This window comes from Diaphorina citri, unplaced genomic scaffold (assembly GCF_000475195.1).
Source record: "Diaphorina citri unplaced genomic scaffold, Diaci psyllid genome assembly version 1.1 scaffold271, whole genome shotgun sequence".
In the NCBI taxonomy this organism is placed as follows: Eukaryota; Metazoa; Arthropoda; class Insecta; order Hemiptera; family Psyllidae; genus Diaphorina; species Diaphorina citri.
In genome coordinates, this window is record NW_007377708.1 from 152,538 (window position 1) to 172,570 (window position 20,033).

General features: G+C 42.9%; 4 protein-coding genes across 4 annotated transcripts in view; all 4 read right to left on the reverse strand.

Moving 5' to 3' along the window:
- Nucleotides 1-92: 92 nt before the first annotated feature.
- LOC103506910 lies at nt 93-2,696 on the reverse strand. Its single transcript, XM_026821896.1, has 5 exons — nt 2,402-2,696; nt 1,831-1,961; nt 1,384-1,462; nt 695-992; nt 93-436 (listed from the first exon to the last, which is right to left on the reverse strand). The coding sequence occupies exons 1-5, from the start codon at nt 2,500-2,502 to the stop codon at nt 299-301; spliced, it is 747 nt and encodes a 248-aa protein (XP_026677697.1). The 5' UTR covers nt 2,503-2,696; the 3' UTR covers nt 93-298.
- On the reverse strand, nt 2,519-6,207 carry LOC108252101 (pleckstrin homology domain-containing family H member 2-like). The gene is made up of 4 exons (XM_017443078.1): nt 6,147-6,207; nt 4,425-4,723; nt 3,770-3,994; nt 2,519-2,551 (listed from the first exon to the last, which is right to left on the reverse strand). Exons 1-4 carry the CDS (start codon nt 6,205-6,207, stop codon nt 2,519-2,521), a joined length of 618 nt encoding a protein of 205 aa, XP_017298567.1.
- A 509-nt stretch (nt 6,208-6,716) lies between these two features.
- LOC113466457 lies at nt 6,717-14,278 on the reverse strand. The gene is made up of 2 exons (XM_026821897.1): nt 13,796-14,278; nt 6,717-7,126 (listed from the first exon to the last, which is right to left on the reverse strand). Exon 1 carries the CDS (start codon nt 14,230-14,232, stop codon nt 13,873-13,875), a length of 360 nt encoding a protein of 119 aa, XP_026677698.1. The 5' UTR covers nt 14,233-14,278; the 3' UTR covers nt 6,717-7,126; nt 13,796-13,872.
- Nucleotides 7,379-20,033, reverse strand: part of LOC103506911 (myosin-VIIa) — a gene marked incomplete at its 5' end in the record, with an annotated part of 40,515 nt that continues 27,860 nt past the window's right edge. Inside the window, 7 exons of the mRNA XM_026821888.1 lie at nt 7,379-8,292; nt 8,492-8,733; nt 9,237-9,461; nt 9,985-10,283; nt 10,802-11,007; nt 11,757-11,893; nt 12,388-12,650. Of these exons, the coding sequence (XP_026677689.1) occupies nt 7,671-8,292; nt 8,492-8,733; nt 9,237-9,461; nt 9,985-10,283; nt 10,802-11,007; nt 11,757-11,893; nt 12,388-12,650 (1,994 nt within the window). The remainder of the gene's footprint in view (nt 8,293-8,491; nt 8,734-9,236; nt 9,462-9,984; nt 10,284-10,801; nt 11,008-11,756; nt 11,894-12,387; nt 12,651-20,033) is intronic.

Here is a 20,033-nt window from a genome sequence, read left to right on the forward strand (position 1 = left end):
AAGCTAAAGTACTGTACGGAAGGCTTAAGTACGGGACCAAAAGCTAAAGTACGGTACGGAAGGCTTGAGTACGGGACCAAAGGCTCAAGTACGGGATCAAAGACTCAAGTACGGTATACCAAAAGCTAACCGTACTTGTACGGAAGGCTTAAGTACGAGACCAAAAGCTAAAGTACGGAAGGCTGAAGTACGGGACCAAAGGCTTAAGTACTGTACGGAAGGCTTAAGTACGGGACCAAAAGCTAAAGTACGGTACGGAAGGCTTGAGTACGGGACCAAAGGCTCAAGTACGGTAGCCTTAAGTACGGGACCAAAGGCCCGTGCAAGGAGGGGCCGAAGTAGGTCGAGATCTAATGACAGGACTTCTTGAAAAAAACTCATCTCTATGTTTGGAAAACTGTTCTTGGTATTCGCTCATCCATCGAACCGTCTGTCTCTGTGAACAGGGAGGAAAAAATGGTACCTAGTTAGTTCTCGGAACGGCTGGCTTTCTTCTATCCTGTCTTCTCTCCTCGATTTCGGGACGATAAGAGCTTAGCAGTTACAGTTCCTTTTATCAAACTTTTTTTTTTTAAGCAGCCATTCATTCCAAGAACGAACCTTACCTGTTCAGGGTAAAATCCACCCGGAGCGGGAGTTGACCCCGCGACCTACCTGTCAGGTTTTTAGTTTCCGTATAATAAGGTATTCTCACCTGGGTTTCAACCAGCTTCCACCTGTCCACCCCGGTGTTGGGATAAACCCTCCGACTAGTTCTGGGAGGCAGTTGACTTTGCGATCTCCTTCGCTTGGGGGAGGGGGGCGGTTTCGACGTGACCTTGGCAGTTCTGTCCACTTTCGACGCTTTGTCCGCGGCCTTTGTCTTCTCTTTGTCCGTGGACTTGGTTTTGTCGGTCTTCCTGGATCTGGTCTGGACACCTTTGTTCTGTTTGGTTTCCTTCACATCGTCCGAGGGTTTCGAATTTCCGGGAGGCGCAGACGGGCCTCGCACTCTATGAAAAGAAAAATAGTAAACACACTGTCATCACGTCACGTGATAGTAGTGTGGCTGTTCTGAGAAAGGAGAGATTCAAAGAATCATGATGAATCATTTGAATCCCTCCTTCGCCTCGCGGTTTCGACTTGTGCTATTAAGATTTTCCCACAAAAGGCGAGTGATGCAAAAAAGTAAGTATTGTGAACTGTTTTCATAAGCTTTAAGAAGACACTTTAGAAGGTATTTATCGTAAAAAAATAATGGTTGATTTAAACTGTTTAGGACTTTACAGACCGTACGTAATTTTCCTTGATGTGCCTCCTACGTCGCGGCGATAGCTATTGGGACTATTACTTAGGGCCCACTGAGGCCACCCCAGTCCAAATTACCGACATGAATAAACATACCTGATGGCGTGATCCACTACATCCTGGTCTAGATTCCTGTCAGGTACTTGTGTGGCTACCTCTTGAGCTCTGTGTTTATCTCCTTCGCCTCGCGGTTTCGACTTCGTGCGATTAAGATTTTCCCACAAAAGGCGAGTGATGCAAAAAAGTAAGTACCTATTGTGAACTGTTTTCATAAGCTTTAAGAAGACACTTTAGAAGGTATTTATCGCAAAAAAATAATGGTTGATTTAAACTGTTTAGGACTTTACAGATCGTACGTAATTTTCCTTGATGTGCCTCTTACGTCGCGGCGATAGGTATTAGGACTATTACTTAGGGCCCACTGAGGCCACCCCGGTCCAAATTACCGACATGGATAAACATACCTGATGGCGTGATCCACTACATCCTGGTCTAGATTCCTGTCAGGTACTTGTGTGGCTACCTCTTGAGCTCTGTGTTTATCCAGTAGGGACTGTCGAGGCCTAGATACCGACGGGGGGGGATCATCACTCGTACAAGTACATTCATATTCCTCCGGGCAGATTTGAAACTTCCAGTAATGAGTTTCCTGATTCGTCAATTTCCGACAAGCTCTGAAAAAGAGAATAAGCCAGCCTAGTTAGCTTGAATGGTAGCGCGGCTGCCTTGTAAGCTCTAGGTCAATGATTCGATTCCTGCCCGGGCGAACTTTATGCTAAACAGATAAGGTTCGTTCTCGGAACGGCTGGCTTTTTCCTATCCTGTCCTCCTTTTTTTGTCGATTTCGAAACGATAAGGCCTTAGCAGTTAAATAAAGTTCCCTCTATCAAACCTCTAAAAAAAGCCATAACTCAACTGGGGGGATTGACCTCACTCCCTGCTGATCTGATTAGAATAGAAATGTGTGTGTACTTACGTTGCTTGTTGAATGAAAAAATTGTGAAGGTTTAGGTACCTACGTTATTATTTGTAAGTTGCAGATTTAGGCAGTTTTTTTTTTAATGTATTATTATTATTTTAGAGAGGAGAATAGGTAGGTTAATTATGATCTTACCTTATAGATCTGTTATCAAGCCACAGCCGTTTCCCAATATCTGGATCATATTTACAAAATTGCACCTTATATTCCGACTTTTTATTTACCATAATAGGCATTTATTATCTGCACAATTCAACCTTGCAGGCGAACATCTTTCACTATTTCCTGAAAGTCACCTACATTTGAGTCAAAAGAAAATCGAATGTGCAAGAAGCAAAAATAGTACACTGATAACACTGGCACCGTTTGATAACAAAGAAAGAAATGGTTAACAACTTTCGACAGCTTTTATGTTTCTGTTAAACATTCAGGAACGGTTTAATGAGGGGTAGAGGGACGTAAAAGAATTTTTCAACTTCGAGTATTTTCACGCCCCCCCCCCTTTCATTTTGTTCAATTTAAAAGCCAACAACGCTCTCATATTTCTTTCCTATTTGATGAACTGACAAACAGGTTAGGTTTTACGTTTTTTTTTTGCTAAGGTTTTATCGTCCCGAAATCGAAGAGAGAAGGAACACAGGACAGAAGAAAGCCAGCTGTTCCGAGAACAAACCTTATCCCTTCAGGATAAAATCCGCCCCGGGCGGGAATCGAACCTGCGGCTTAGCGCTAACACTGTCACTATTTCCTGAAAGTCACCTACATTTGAGTCAAAAGAAAATCGAATGTGCAAGAAGCAAATAGTACACTGATAACACTGGCACCGTTTGATAACAAAGAAAGAAATGGTTAACAACTTTCGACAGCTTTTATGTTTCTGTTAAACATTCAGGAACGGTTTAATGAGGGGTAGAGGGAAGTAAAAGAATTTTTCAACTTCACGCCCCCCTTTCATTTTGTTCAATTTTAAAAGCCAACAACGCTCTCATATTTCTTTCCTATTTGATGAACTGACAAACAGGTTAGGTTTTTTTTTTTTGAAGAGGTTTGATAGAGGGAAGTGTAACACTGCTAAGGTCTTATCATCCCGAAATCCAAGAGAGAAGGAAGACAGGATAGGAGAAAGTCAGCCGTTCCGAGGACGAACCTTATCCCTTCAGGATAAAATCCGCCCCGGGCGGGAATCGAACCTGCGGCTTAGCGCTAACAAGGTAAACGCGCTACCAACCAAGCTAACTAGGCTGGCGTTGTTATATCAAAACAGTCTCTCAATACTTACGTTTACATCAAAACTAAAATCCTCGCATATCCTAGGGCACCTACCTCATAAATGGCATATCCTAGGGTACCTACCTCATAAATGGTATATCCTAGGGCACCTACCTCATAAATGGTATATCCTAGGGCACCTACCTCATAAATGGTATATCCTAGGGTACCTACCTCATAAATGGCATATCCTAGGGCACCTACCTCATAAATGGTATATCCTAGGGTACCTACCTCATAAATGGCATATCCTAGGGCACCGTCCCGTAGTCCCAGCTTCGCTCGTATGAGGGCCACAGCATCTCTTGCAGTAGCACTGGGATGAAACTCGACAGCATGATAACTACCGTCCATGAAGTAGAAGCGAGCATAGATAGGACGTCGGTTGATAGTACATAGGATCTCCTCACGGGATGGAGGCCATTGCCGGCGCCGGGTGCCTTGGGTCTTCAACACACACTGGAGGAAAAGAACGTTTTGTTAGCCACCGGCGATAGAACGTTGAACACACCACTACCAGCTACTGGTCCCAATGGATTACTAGAGTTTGTGAACGTTACTGGTGGTTTGTGTCCAGATGGGTGACCATCTGAGTAATCGCCACCTGCTGGCTTTTCCCGTCCCCACTCAGGTTAGGTTAGGTTAGGTTAATATTAGTAGGTAGATAGCTGGTCGCCAAATGGAGGGTAAAAACCCCCGTCACGTCAGGAAAAACCTCAGATAGGTGGTAGTTATACACAATTACACAGGGATAGGCTCGGCTCGGATTTAAAAATAGTATTTTCAAGGCGAGCCTAGCCCGTAGTATAACCATCAACTCATACAGTGTCGTTAAATAAATAAATACAAGTAATAAAAAAAAGATCGTTTCGACGGGTTCCCAACTTACCTTCTCTGCAAACCTGGCATATTTCCCCTCCTCGGAAACACAGTCGCTGGAGCATCGCTTCAAGTGTGCCACCAGGTACTTCCTCACTAGCCGATGTGCGGGGAGCACGACAGAGCACGCCAAACACAGCAGGGCCCAGTGGCGTAAGTTGACTCGGGAGTTGGGGTCGGGGTGGTCCGTGGTTTGCTTGATGAGCTGTAGATAGAGCTCGGTTAGGAGAGAGTCCTTGCGCATTGCTCGCTCCATGACCCCTTGGACGAGGGAGAGATGCTCGTCCTCCGCCCGACGTACGCTTTCACCTGAAATATAGGAGTATGTACACGATTACGAATATGAATTGGCTCGAACCTCTATTGTGGCCCGATTAAGAATATGAAATGGCTCGAACCTCTATTGTGGCTCAATTAAGAATATGAAATGGCTCGAACCTCTATTGTGGCTCGATTAGGAAAATCGTATTTAATTATATGATAAAATGGTAAATTTAGATAATTTATAAAAGGTACACATGCAAATATTTTTTGTATTTTGAGAAACGAGTAAAAAAATTCTAAAATATTAATAATTTAAATATTATATTAATGAGATAAAATAATACTAACTGTTTTTTTAAATCCTTATCTGTGGAATAGATTCTAGAGCTTTTTAAAATCAACAAAATAAAGTCAGACAAGTTCACTACTTTGGCTAATTTCTAGAATTTCCGTAATTTTTGGTTTTAGGTTTCCGAATCTTTTTTTGAAGTTACGTGAAGTGAAATTTATCAGCTTGTCAGTTTATTGTTGATCAGACAAGTTCACTACTTTGGCTAATTTCTCGAATTTCCGTAATTTTTGGTTTTAGGTTTCCGAATCTTTTTTTGAAGTTACGTGAAGTGAAATTTATCAGCTTGTCAGTTTATTGTTGCAAAATAAGTAGGAAATAAAGTAAAGAATGTCCTGCTTTCATATGTCGAGGCCTTATAAAGTATGAGCTTCAAGTTAATAAAAACACAGCAAAGATAGCCAACATTGTCATGAAAATACACACACTTGACAAAAAATAAAACTTTTAAAAAACAATACGAAAAACATGTTCAAAACAAAGTAAAGCTTCAAGTTAATAAAAACACAGCGAAAATAGCCAACATTGTCATGAAAATACACACACTTGACAAAAAATAAAACTTTTAAAAAACAATACGAAAAACATGTTCAAAACAAAGTAAAGTATATTACACATAATAACAATTTATGTACAATCTATTTGCAAATTTATTTCACATATAAATGTAATAGAATACCGACCAAGCAAAAAGCTATAAAACCCGCATTGTATAAATATCTATTGAGTTTAGGTAAGCGCCGTTCATTTCATAATTAAGCTAAATAATTTCTTATTTACAGCATTATAAACAATTACCTACTACACATAAGTAAACTAGGTGATGTATTGAGTATTTTTAAATAATCTGAAGAAAATTCATAGCTACGAGCATATTTTTTTTTTAAACACTAATCAACAAAAGAAATGCGAAAAAGATAGATAGTTTGAGTAGCTATTTAATATTGGATTATTTCGAAGATAATGAATGTATCTGTACATTTGTACAATGGTACTCTAAGATGGTTAGGTAATAAGTCATTACCTATCATTACATTTACATCTAAAGATTCTACATCGGAAGCGAATTTAGTCTGGACTTTATTGGGCTAGACCAATTTAGACTGGTCTAGAGCAAACTTGCTTTCAGTGTAGAATCAGCCCAAGGCTGCGGTTCCATCGGATGATAATTACGTCGCATGTCGTCTCTCGTAAATAAAAGCCAATTGTTTCTTGTCATACGGATCCACATTAGGTGAGGCCGATAGTCGGTCGGGGGTGGGCGCACAATCGTACCCAATTGAACCACAGCCTAATCTGAGACTGACTAAGACACGATGCACACTAGTGAAACGCGCTTCGTGAAATGTGTTTCACGAAGCCCGTACATAAGGTTAACACAGAGCAGTGCACACTGATGAAATTGAGTAGCTATTTAATTTAATAATATGATTATTTCGAAGATAATGAATGTATCTGTACATTTGTACAATGGTACTCTAACATGGTTAGGTAATACTAATAAGTCATTACCTATCATTACATTTACACCAAGATTCTACATCGGAAGCGAATTTAGTCTGGACTTTATTGTACTAGATCAATTTAGACTGGTCTAGAGCAAACTTGCTTTCAGTGTAGAATCAGCCCAAGGCTGCGGTTCCATCGGATGATAATTTCTAATGTCGTCTCTCGTAAATAAAAGCCAATTGTCTCGTGTCATACGGATCCACATTAGGTGAGGCCGATAGTTGGTCGGGGGTGGGCGCACAATCGTACCCAATTGAACCACAGCCTAATCTGAGACTGACTAAGACGCGATGCACACTAGTGAAACGCGCTTCGTGAAATGTGTTTCACGAAGCCCGTACATAAGGTTAACACAGAGCAGTGCACACTGATGAAACCGGGTTTCATGAAACTCATTGTGCATTGACAGATGAAATGCGTTACAGCCAGGGATGCCCAACCGGTCGATCGCGATCACCACACTCAGCAGTTTTTGAACCTGGCAATATCATCTTACACACCCGATTACTCCAAACTTGTGGACCAAATTCAGGGCCAAGTCTCTCATTAGGTAAGTCGATCGCAAGACTGTATTGAAAATTCAAGTCGATCTTTCTCTGAAAAGGTTGGGCACCCCAGCGTTACACGAAACGCGTTTCTCCAGTGTGCACTGCGCACTTGAGAGTTTCTTCCGATTTTTTCCGAATGTCCTTGTAGGTAATCAGAAGATAATTTAGTTTTACATAAAAAAAGAAGGGATTACTTAGGAGATCAATGAGGAATAAGACGAAATTTCTTCTTCAGTAATTACTCATTTAGATTTCTTTATTTCTTTCATATTTTCAATCGTATTTACTGATGAAACCGGGTTTCATGAAACTCATTGTGCATTGACAGATGAAATGCGTTACAGCCAGGGATGCCCAACCGGTCGATCGCGATCACCACACTCAGCAGTTTTTGAACCTGGCAATATCATCTTACACACCCGATTACTCCAAACTTGTGGACCAAATTCAGGGCCAAGTCTCTCATTAGGTAAGTCGATCGCAAGACTGTATTGAAAATTCAAGTCGATCTTTCTCTGAAAAGGTTGGGCACCCCAGCGTTACACGAAACGCGTTTCTCCAGTGTGCACTGAGACTTCAAGCCTGATTAACTCGGTTGAGGTTCAATAACAGGGGCCGGTTTATGCAGAATGCTCAGGGGCCGATTCGTATTGCCCTTGCTGTTATCTCGCTTGCGTACTTCATTCGGACTCTGCAATACTTCCGTGTATTCCCGGATGAGATTGGCTATCTGGAATGCTTGCGATGTGGTCAGAATGACTTTGCTTTGCTTGCGATCGCTCCCCGTGATGATCATCAGACAGTTGAGTGCAGGGGAGTAACTCAAGACGCTTTCATACTCATAGGTGACCAGGGCGTTACGAGATCTGTGCTCCAGGAGGTGTAGACCTACTTGATCTACAGCGAGCCACAACACACGGGGCCAGTTGGAGGTGAAGGACTGCATCACGTCGAATATAGTCGCGCGGTGTAAGGGCCAACTCCGGATGAGGTTGAGAAACGCTTTCTTCGCCTCTGCTGGCGTCATACCGCGTAGACTCTGGTGATGCATGTAGACACCCTCACTGGACAAGGCTGGGACTAGACGGGGTGGGAGACAGTGCGCCGCTACTTGACGGTAATCCTGGAGGTGATCCGGACAGTCTCCCAGCTCGACCTGAGCTTGCAGTGCAGACAACATGACTGCTTCCTTCTCTGATACCGGAAACCTGAGGATAAACACCATGAGAAAAGATTATTGAAATATGCAAAGTGATTGTAATGGAGGCATTTAGTAATGCTGTAATATCTACAAAAGTTGTGAAAAAGCCAACCGTTCCGCGAACGAGCATTACTCGTTGAGGATAAAATTCGCCTTGGGCAGGAATCGAACCCTCTCGCGAACAGAAAAAAGAACAGATTACTCACCTATCACTCCGCAGTCCATGCAACACTTGATGATACAACAACTCTTTCTCCACAGGATCATCTAAATCCATGTAAGCATCCAGGAATAGATGTTTCTTGAACAGGAACGCGTGCGTTTGTTTGCGGCTCGGGGTTTTCTGCGTATTCTGAGCAGCGGAAGCATTGCGATATCTCTCCCATTTGGACATGACATCAGCCACCTTCTCGTCTGCTACCAGACTCCGCTCTGAACTGCCTAGCACCTGGAATATAATAAAAAAAATCAGGTGTTAACACCACATGACTTTCCTTATCCTATTGAATGATGCTTATTTGGGTGCAATGGTCTTCTACCGTAACTATTCAAATATCTCTACCCGTTTTGGTGTGAACATCACATGACTTTCCTTATCCTACTGAATGATGCTTATTTAGCTGTTCTTCTACCGTAACTTTTCAAATATCTCTGACGGTTTAGTCAGTACAGTTGAAAACCGCCAAAAAGCGGTCAAAAACTATCAAAAAGCTGTCAAAATACCGCCAACCACAGAACCTACCTTAACCAAAACCAAAAGTATAGTGTCGCATTTTTGTTAGTGGGTTAAGTAAGTAAATCTGATTGGTTGGGCTACCCTAGAGCACCTACCTCATACATGGCATATCCTAGGGCACCTACCTCATAAATGGCATATCCTAGGGCACCTACCTCATAAATGGCATATCCTAGGGCACCTACCTCATACATGGCATATCCTAGGGCACCTACCTCATAAATGGCATATCCTAGGGCACCGTCCCGTAGTCCCAGCTTCGCTCGTATGAGGGCCACAGCATCTCTGGCAGTAGCACTAGGATGGAACTCGACAGCATGATAACTACCGTCCATGAAGTAGAAGCGAGCGTAGATAGGACGTCGGTTGATGGTACATAGGATCTCCTCACGGGATGGAGGCCATTGCCGGCGCCGGGTGCCTTGGGTCTTCAGCACACACTGGGGAAAAGAAGGAATTTATATTGTGTTAAGCATAAATGCTTGTCACAAATGTCGTTCCCCGCTTAATATACTACGCTAATTTTTGTGACTTGACTTGGACTCGAACCACCAACCTCCAGACTGGGAAAAGAACATTGTATATTGTATAAGCCATCGGCGATAGCACATTGAATGCACACTACCAGCTACTAATTCCCAATGGACTACTAGAGTTTGGGAACGTTACTCGTGGTTTGTGTCCGGATGGGTGGGTGACCATCTGGGTAATCGCGTCCTCAGTCCTCACGCAGGTTGGGTGAGGTAAATGTGAGTAGGCGGCGGGTAGCCTTTTGCCAAATAGAGGGTAAAACCCCCGTCAGTAAAAACCTCAGTTAATTAGGGATAGGCTCGGCTAGGATATATATATAAAAAAGAGAGAGAGAGATTTGTTTCGCTCCTATTTTCAAGGCGAGCCTAGCCTAACCATCAACTAACTTATACAGTAACGTAAAAAAAAAGTTTCCACGGGTTCCCAACTTACCTTCTCTGCAAACCTGGCATATTTCCCCTCCTCGGAAACACAGTCGCTGGAGCATCGCTTCAAGTGTGCCACCAGGTACTTCCTCACTAGCCGATGTGCGGGGAGCACGACAGAGCACGCCAAACACAGCAGGGCCCAGTGGCGTAAGTTGACTCGGGAGTTGGGGTCGGGGTGGTCCGTGGTTTGCTTGATGAGCTGTAGATAGAGCTCGGTTAGGAGAGAGTCCTTGCGCATTGCTCGCTCCATGACCCCTTGGACGAGGGAGAGATGCTCGTCCTCCGCCCGACGTACGCTTTCACCTGAAATATAGGAGTATGTACACGATTACGAATATGAATTGGCTCGAACCTCTATTGTGGCCCGATTAAGAATATGAAATGGCTCGAACCTCTATTGTGGCTCGATTAGGAATATGAAATGGCACGATCGAGTTTAATAAAAGTTTTTTTTCGAGTTATTTACCGAAGGAAACTAGCCAGCCTAGCTTGGTTGGTAGCGCGTCTGCCTTGTACACGCTAGGCCGCGCGTTCGATTTCCGCCCGAGGCGTCTTTATCTTTATACTAAACAGATAAGGTTCGTTCTGAGAACGGCTAGCTTTCTCTTATCCTGTCTTTCTTCTTTGATTTCGGAACGATAAGATCTCATTAGATGAATAGTTCCCACGAAGAAGGGCCTATGTTATAATTACTTGCTAATAACTAGCATAGGCTCTTCTTCCTGGGAACGAACGATACAATTCCCTCTTTATTTATTTACTTACTCTACCAAACCTCTTTTTTTTCTTATTCTTCCTTCAAAAAAGTCTAAAAGTCTTACCATTCTGTCCCAGTCCAGCATAGGTGAGTATGATGTTGAACATTTGCAGAGCGATCACCTCCTCAGGTTCTGGTAACCTACTCAGACTTTGAGCAATACACTGGCGACTGAATGCCCAGAAGGAGTAGGAGAATCCCTTGTAGGTTTCACTTTGTTCTAGTCCGCCATACTCCAGTCTCATCTTCTCCAGTCGGTTCTTACTCAGTCTGAAACATAAGGATTTGGATGAAAAGTCAGCTCCCACGGCGTAGTGGTCACTGCGCTCGTCTTGCACGCGGAAGACTCGGGTTCGATTCCCGGCGGGGTCAAAAAATTTGTAGCAGGCAAATGATTGATTTCGTGACCGGCTGTTGCAGGGCGAGGCATGGCCAAACTTGTGGAAAAGGCATGGCCGAACTTGAGGCATGGCCAAACTTGTGGAAAAGGCATGGCCGAACTTGTCAAACTAAAAACATAAACGAAACTCAAATATTTGGCGAGCGAGGAAAAGTTTTCTCTCCCTCAGTCTCTGCACTCTGTGTATTTCTTATGGTGATTTTAGCGATCAAAAATTGATCATATCTCAGGATCGGTTTAGATTTTCGCAAAATCCTTTCTTATTGCACACCTAGACCATAAAAGGAATATCCCTACCAAATTTCAGCTTTCTAGGTGTTGTGGTTCTCGAGATAGAGCGATCAGTGTGTGAAATGTGAATGAGTGAATGGATCTTGTTCTTATAATATAAGATTTGGAAAACCATACAATGCTGCAGCGAACAACAAAGTTGTGACAAATTAACACAAAGAAACAGCATTTATTTATTTATTTTCATTTTATTTGGATGAAGTTCATTTGCAGGCTGATTTGCCAATATACATTTAGCGGTGAAAGTGTTAACTCTGGTTCATAAAAATAGGTTAAAACCCCAACTTCAAACCTGGATTATGGTCTTGGTTACCAGTGTGTTACGTACCTTCTTAATGTATTGCGGATAAAGTTGGACGCGGAGTCCTGAGGTTTCTTGAGCAAATCTCCGTTGACTAGAAGGCGCCTACAGTTGACCACATTGTTGTACAGACGTAACCTATCCTCGTTCGTGATGGCTTTGGCCTGGAATAACAATCAAGTTAGGGTTCAACACTCCTGTGTGGCATGTAGTTTGTTGCCGAATTGAAGGTAAAACCTCCGTCAAGAATAGGCGACGCCGTCGGTCGAAGTCGAATGAGAGCGTAAATTGCCTCGACAACATAGATTCACCTCTTCCCTTCGTCGATCGACGGCGTCGACTATGTGTGGACACCTTTACAGTGACATTAAACCCCTATCAAATAATGCTGTCAGTTTAGTAGCTTGGAATGTGACGCGTCTGCCTTGTAAGCGCTAGGTCGCGGATTCGATTCCCGCCTGGGGTGGACTTTGCCCTAAAGGTTTTTCCCCCTTCTTTCTTTGATTTCGGGACGACAAGGCCTCCATTGGCCTCCTTTACAGGACCTTCTATCAAACCTCTTGGAAAAAAAAATACTTACCGGTGCTTCCTGTTCTGTAATCCAGGCAGCCAGGGCCGGATAGTAGCTAATGATGAGGGACCCGAGGGTTAAACTTACCGGGGCTTCCTGTTCTGTAATCCAGGCAGCCAGGGCCGGATAGTAGCTAATGATGAGGGACCCTATTTCTGTTTTCTGTGCCGTTTCGAACACAAAACACCGGTGTGAGCCCTGGTCTATTAGATTGACCGTGATGAAACTATCGCTCGGGTCTAGGAAGAGGGATTCGATATCCACGTAACGAAACTCGTACAGAACGAACTTGTCTTCGGGTTTGATGAGCATGAGACCCTCCCAGTTCACGCCCAAGATGAGATCATTGCCTGAGGAGAGAGCGGGAGTAGAGGTGTTATTAGTATAGAATAGAATATATCTTGTTTATCCTGCTGGGATAGGACTGAAAAGTCCCTTTACCCCCGCAGTCTAACCAAGGTCTCATACATTTTCCTTGTTTATCCTGCTGGGATAGGACTGAAAAGTCCCTTTACCCCCGCAGTCTAACCAAGGTCTCATACATTTTGAAATATTATGGGAAACACATATTACAATTAGAGTAATTGAACAACCCTGATTAATTGGAGAAAAAGAAGTATAGTACAGGGATCGCCAACCCGTCAAACGCGAGAGGTTTTCTGGCAGCTCGCAGTTCGCGGACAGTCGCACAAGTTGAGAGCAAGTCTTGTGCGAACCAAAAATTTAGACTGTTACGTCGTAAATTTTTGGTTCCCAGACTAAAAGGTAGCTCGCCAAGGGTGTCCTAATAGTCATCTGAGTAGCTACTCGCGACCCATTTGACGACCCCTTGTCGACTATATGAGACGCCTATGTACTAGGAAGGTATACGGGATAATTGTGATAAATACGGGACATTTATTATTATTTTCACACGGAATTTTGGGTTCATTGCAATTACGTGAACCCTGATTAATTGGAGAAAAAGAAGTATGGTACAGAGATCGCCAACCAGTCGAACGCGAGAGGTTTTCTGGCAGCTCGCAGTTCGCGGACAGTCGCACAAGTTGAGAGCAAGTCTTGAGGGAACCAAAAATTTAGACTGTTACGTCGTGAATTTTTGGTTCCCAGACTAAAAGGTAGCTCGCCAAGGGTCTCCTAATTGTCATCTGAGTAGCTACTCGCGACCCGTTTGACAACCCCCTAGTCTACTATATGAGACGCCCATGTAATAGGAAGGTATACGGGATAATTGTGATAAATACGGGACATTTATTATTATTTTCACACGGAATTTTGGGTTCATTGCAATTACGTGAACGTGATGGTTAAAAATTCCAGGATGCGAGAGGAAAGATGGCCCAATGGTCAAACATACATACAAATTCCAACAGTCGTTGAAAAACACGCAGTACTTAAAATAACTGAAGTGATAAACTGGAAATATCTGACGTTGGTGATCAAGTCTCTCATTAGGTAAGTCGATCGCAAGACTGTATTGAAAATTCAAGTCGATCTTTCTCTGAAAAGGTTGGGCACCCCAGCGTTACACGAAACGCGTTTCTCCAGTGTGCACTGAGACTTCAAGCCTGATTAACTCGGTTGAGGTTCAATAACAGGGGCCGGTTTATGCAGAATGCTCAGGGGCCGATTCGTATTGCCCTTGCTGTTATCTCGCTTGCGTACTTCATTCGGACTCTGCAATACTTCCGTGTATTCCCGGATGAGATTGGCTATCTGGAATGCTTGCGATGTGGTCAGAATGACTTTGCTTTGCTTGCGATCGCTCCCCGTGATGATCATCAGACAGTTGAGTGCAGGGGAGTAACTCAAGACGCTTTCATACTCATAGGTGACCAAGGCGTTACGAGATCTGTGCTCCAGGAGGTGTAGACCTACTTGATCTACAGCGAGCCATAACACACGGGGCCAGTTGGAGGTGAAGGACTGCATCACGTCGAATATAGTCGCGCGGTGTAAGGGCCAACTCCGGATGAGGTTGAGAAGGGCGTTACGAGATCTGTGCTCCAGGAGGTGTAGACCTACTTGATCTACAGCGAGCCACAACACACGGGGCCAGTTGGAGGTGAAGGACTGCATCACGTCGAATATAGTCGCGCGGTGTAAGGGCCAACTCCGGATGAGGTTGAGAAGAAAACCATACAATGCTGCAGCGAACAACAAAGTTGTGACAAATTAACACAAAGAAACAGCATTTATTTATTTATTTTCATTTTATTTGGATGAAGTTCATTTGCAGGCTGATTTGCCAATATACATTTAGCGGTGAAAGTGTTAACTCTGGTTCATAAAAATCGGTTAAAAACCCAACTTTAAACCTGGATTAAATTTGACACCCTATAATTTCACAACCAACAAGCCTAAGCCTCTCTTGTCTCGCTTCCAGAGCTTACCCAGCTTCCCCAACCTCATAAAACGATAAGATCTCATTAGATGAATAGTTCCCACGAAGAAGGCCCTATGTTATAAACTTGCTAATAACTAGCATAGGGCCTTCTTCCCGGGAACGATAGAGTTACAATTCCCTCTTTATTTATTTACTTACTCTACCAAACCTCTTTTTTCTTCTTATTCTTCCTTCAAAAAAGTCTAAAAGTCTTACCATTCTGTCCCAGTCCAGCATAGGTGAGTATGATGTTGAACATTTGCAGAGCGATCACCTCCTCAGGTTCTGGTAACCTACTCAGACTTTGAGCAATACACTGGCGACTGAATGCCCAGAAGGAGTAGGAGAATCCCTTGTAGGTTTCACTTTGTTCTAGTCCGCCATACTCCAGTCTCATCTTTTCCAGTCGGTTCTTACTCAGTCTGAAACATAAGGATTTGGATGAATAGTCAGCTCCCACGGCGTAGTGGTCACTGCGCTCGTCTTGCACGCGGAAGACTCGGGTTCGATTCCCGGCGGGGTCAAAAAATTTGTAGCAGGCAAATGATTGATTTCGTGACCGGCTGTTGCAGGGCTCACTCAGCCTCGTGAGGAAAATGAGTAGCTATGTGTAAGAGAATTGCGCATAGCAATCGGTGCCAGAATGGAAGGTAAACATTGAGCGTTAGGATTATTGAGGTACTAGCTGAATTCCGTCGCTTCGCTCCGGAATCCCGCTAGTTCATCCCGAGGCATGGCCAAGCTTGTGGAAAAGGCATGGCCGAACTAAGCGTTAGGATTATTGAGATATTTGGAAAATCATACAATGCTGCAGCGAACAACAAAGTTGTGACAAATTAACACAAAGAAACAGCATTTATTTATTTATTTTCATTTTATTTGGATGAATAAAATTGGTTCGAAGTTCATTTGCAGGCTGATTTACATATAGCGGTGAAAGTGTTAACTCTGGTTCATAAAAATAGGTTAAAACCCCAACTTTAAACCTGGATTATGGTCTTGGTTACCAGTGTGTTACGTACCTTCTTAATGTATTGCGGATAAAGTTGGACGCAGAGTCCTGAGGTTTCTTGAGCAAATCTCCGTTGACTAGAAGGCGCCTACAGTTGACCACATTGTTGTACAGACGTAACCTATCCTCGTTTAAGTATATTCAAATGGCCATGATAAATGTCTTTCTCCACTTAAATACACCTCGATAAAATGGACCCGAACCACCAACCTCCAGAACAGAATAAATGGCTCATAAATGGAAGTCTTCTTCTCTTTTTCGCGTGTTCAGACTGGGTCGGTGTTTTTCGTCAGCCTCTCAATCAGCCCTAGCTAGGGTGATTGCTTTGGGCTGACATTTGGTTTTGGCTATGAAAATTTTACGAATGGATGCCCTTCGCACTCAACGGCATATCCTAGGGTACCTACCTCATAAATGGTATATCCTAGGGCACCTACCTCATAAATGACATATCCTAGGGTACCTACCTCATAAATGACATATCCTAGGGCACCTACCTCATAAATGGACGTGCACATTCTTGCAGTTATCCAGACACCATTGCACATACTGGCGGAGCTTGCCTTCACTCTGCAAGTGTTTGTGCAGGAAGCACACGAAATACTTGTGTAACAGTTTGGATGGCTGGAAGGCCACCACGACTAGACATAGTAACAGCCACACCTGCAATACGGGTAAACAAAGCGTTACTTTTTTTTCGTACTTGTCGCCTGGAATAACAATCAAGTTGGCGTTCCACTCCTGTGTGGCATGTAGTTTGTTGCCGAATTGAAGGTAAAACCTCCGTCAAGAATAGGCGACGCCGTCGGTCGAAGTTCGTACTTGTTCAGAAGTCACATCAATGGAAAATTGCTACAAAAAGGATCAGCACAAATGAGTAGTGACCAGTGTTACTATAGGATTAGGTTAAACACAAGTTTGGATGGCTGGAAGGCCACCACGACTAGACATAGTAACAGCCACACCTGAAATACGGGTAAACAAAGCGTTACTTTTTTTTTCGTACTTGTTCAGAAGTCACATCAATGGAAAATTGCCACAAAAAGGATCAGCACAAATGAGCAATGTTACTATAGGGTTAGTGACCAGTGTTACTATAGGGTTAGGTTAAACACAAGTTTGGATGGCTGGAAGGCCACCACGACTAGACATAGTAATAGCCACACCAGTTTAGTAGCTTGGAATGTGACGCGTCTGCCTTGTAAGCACTAGGTTGCGGGTTCGATTCCCGCCTGGGGTGGACTTTGCCCTAAAGGTTTTTCCCCTTCTTTCTTTGATTTCGGGACGACAAGGCCTCCATTGGCCGCCTTTACAGGACCTTCTATCAAACCTCTTGGGGGGAAAAAAAAACTTACCGGGGCTTCCTGTTCTGTAATCCAGGCAGCCAGGGCCGGATAGTAGCTAATGATGAGGGACCCTATTTCTGTTTTCTGTGCGTACTTGTTCAGAAGTCACATCAATGGAAAATTGCTACAAAAAGGATCAGCACAAATGAGCAGTGACCAGTGTTACTATAGGGTTAGGTTAAACACAAGTTTGGATGGCTGGAAGGTCACCACGACTAGACATAGTAATAGCCACACCTGCAATACGAGATAAACAAGGTGTTACCTCGGTTTTGGAAGGAACTTTTTGAAACTTAAGAATTTTGAGGTCACTTTAAAACTCTTTCCCGTAATAGCCACACCTGAAATACGAGATAAACAAGGTGTTACCTCGGTTTTGGAAGGAACTTTTTGAAACTTAGGAATTTTGAGGTCACTTTAAAACTCTTTCCCGTACTTGACATTTGATAGAGAGTAGTTCACAAAAGATCTTATCGGGTCGGAGTGAAATAAAGCCCTTCTTAAATCAATAACATATTACTATGGTTTGATGGTAGAGATTGCCTAACGCAATAATCACGCCCTGTTGTAATTGTGTTATTTTCAAAAAGAGGAAGGATTAAGCATCATTCCTGGAAAATTTGGTTTCTCTAAGTGTAGTAGGTGCGGAGCTATGGGGACATTCCGAAAACTTTATTGTCGGACCTCGTATAATAAATCAATAACAAACGGTCTTACTTTCTCTGCGGCTTCGGGAGGCAATAATCACGCCCTGTTGTAATTGTGTTATTTTCAAAAAGAGGAAGGATCAAGGATCATTCCTGGAAAATTTGGTTTCTCTAAGTGTAGTAGGTGCGGAGCTATGGGGGCATTCCGGAAACTTTATTGTCGGACCTCGTATAATAAATCAATAACAAACGGTCTTACTTTCTCTGCGGCTTCGGGACTAGGGTTATTGGTTGCTTGACGCATACATTGCACTAGGATTTCATCTCGCAGTTCATCTCGTTCTAATCCAGCTCCTATGATTTTCTGCAGGATCTCCAATTCACTTTCTGCCTTCAGATCCCCCCGCATGTACTTGCAAAGGTCCTGGAAATGTTCAAGTCACAACAAAAAGTTATTAGAAAACACGAAATCTTCAACAAGATTCGAGAACAAATGAGAATGTATTCAAAAATTCAACCAATTTATTTTTATTGACATAAACATTAATAAAAATAGCTACCTACTCATTTTATCACGAGGCTGAGTGGGCCCTGTAACAGCCAGTCACGGAAACAATCATTTCCATGATACAAAATTTTTGACCCCACCGGGAATCGAACCCGGGTCGCCCTAACATGAATAAAGAACTGAAAATGCAAGTCTTACTCGGAACACAGTACAGGCTAGATTGACATTGTCCGGGTCATACATGTGCATATGTGAGGTGGGTATACTGGAGCCTTTGTAATACGTCACCATCTCGTACTTGGGAATCATCTCCAGAGACTTGCGTTTCCTCGTTAGAGTTGCAATGATGGTGCCTGGAATAGAGATAATCGAATTTTTATTAGATGATTCATCTGTCGAAAAAAAATCAATTTTGGTTACCGTTTAAGACTTTAAGTGGACATATTTTCTTACAATTGAAAGTTTCTCTCCCAAGACCGACGTTTTTCCCCCAAGTTTTTATTAGATGATTCATCTGTCGAAAAAAATTCAATTTTGGTTACCGTTTAAGACTTTAAGTGGACATATTTTCTTACAATTGAAAGTTTCTCTCCCAAGACCGACGTTTTTCCCCCAAGAGGTTTGATAGAGAGAACTGTAACTGCTAAGGTCTTATCGTCCCGAAAGCGTAGAGAGAAGGAAGATAGGATAGGAGAAAGCCAGCTGTTCTGAAAACGAACCTTGTGCATTTAGGATACAATCCGCCCCGGGCGGGAATCAAATCCACGACCTAGCGTATTTTTTAATAGGTACTTACATATACATATAGCTACATAATTATTATGTATGTACATACGTTGCAATACCTCATTAAGCCATTAAGTACGCAAATTCATTACCATTTCATATAGGTACCTATAACTATACAAGTCTGTGATGGAGGTACATCATCAATTTAATACATAAAAATAAATAATAATAATAATAATAGTGCTTATTTATACTGCTCGCATAGGACTGTAAAGTCCCTTTACTCCAGCAGTAGGCTACTACTATTATTGTGGTCAAATTCTCAAATTATATTGAGGATAAAATTCCATACCTCGGCTGGGATTGAACCCACGCCCTCCTGTTTACCAGGCGAGCGCCTTGACCACTACACCACCAATGTACCCACACTTTGCAAGTGAATAACTGTGCCAATAAGCCCTTGAGTAGAAACCGAGGTAGGTGGGACTAATGTGTTTTAATAATTCATGGATTAATTCTCCCTCTTTTCTAGGAACCAAACCCTACTCCTGTCCAATCTGCATCGGCAAGAGCTACGTTCAGGCATCGGCGCTGGCGGCACATATGAAATGTCACCTCAGGGATCGAACCCAGGACCCTGAGTCTGTGAGTCTCAAACTGGAAGACGAGGAAACCGCGGTGCTCCAGCAGATTTGCATACAAGAAGAAGAGGTAAGGGAAACGAAGAAATAGTACTAGAGGTTTATTAAATAGACCACCAGCCTAGTTAGCTTGGTTGAGTTGGTAGTGCGTCTGCGTTGTAAGCGCTAGGCCGCGGGTTCGATTCCCGCCCGGGGCGGATTTTATCCTGATGGGATAAGGTTCGTTCTCGGAACGGCTGGCTTTCTCCTATCCTGTCTTCCTTCTCTCTTCGATTTCGGGACGATAAGACCATAGCAGTTACAGTTCCCTCTGTCAAACCTCTTAAAAAAAAAAAAAAAAACGTCAATAGTTTGAAGAGACGCCCGGCATAAATCAACACGGAACAGAGTTTTGATGTTTTACTGATTTTTTTTTTTTTTTTTTTTTTTTTTTTTTTTTTTTATTTTATGTTAAAATTTTTTTT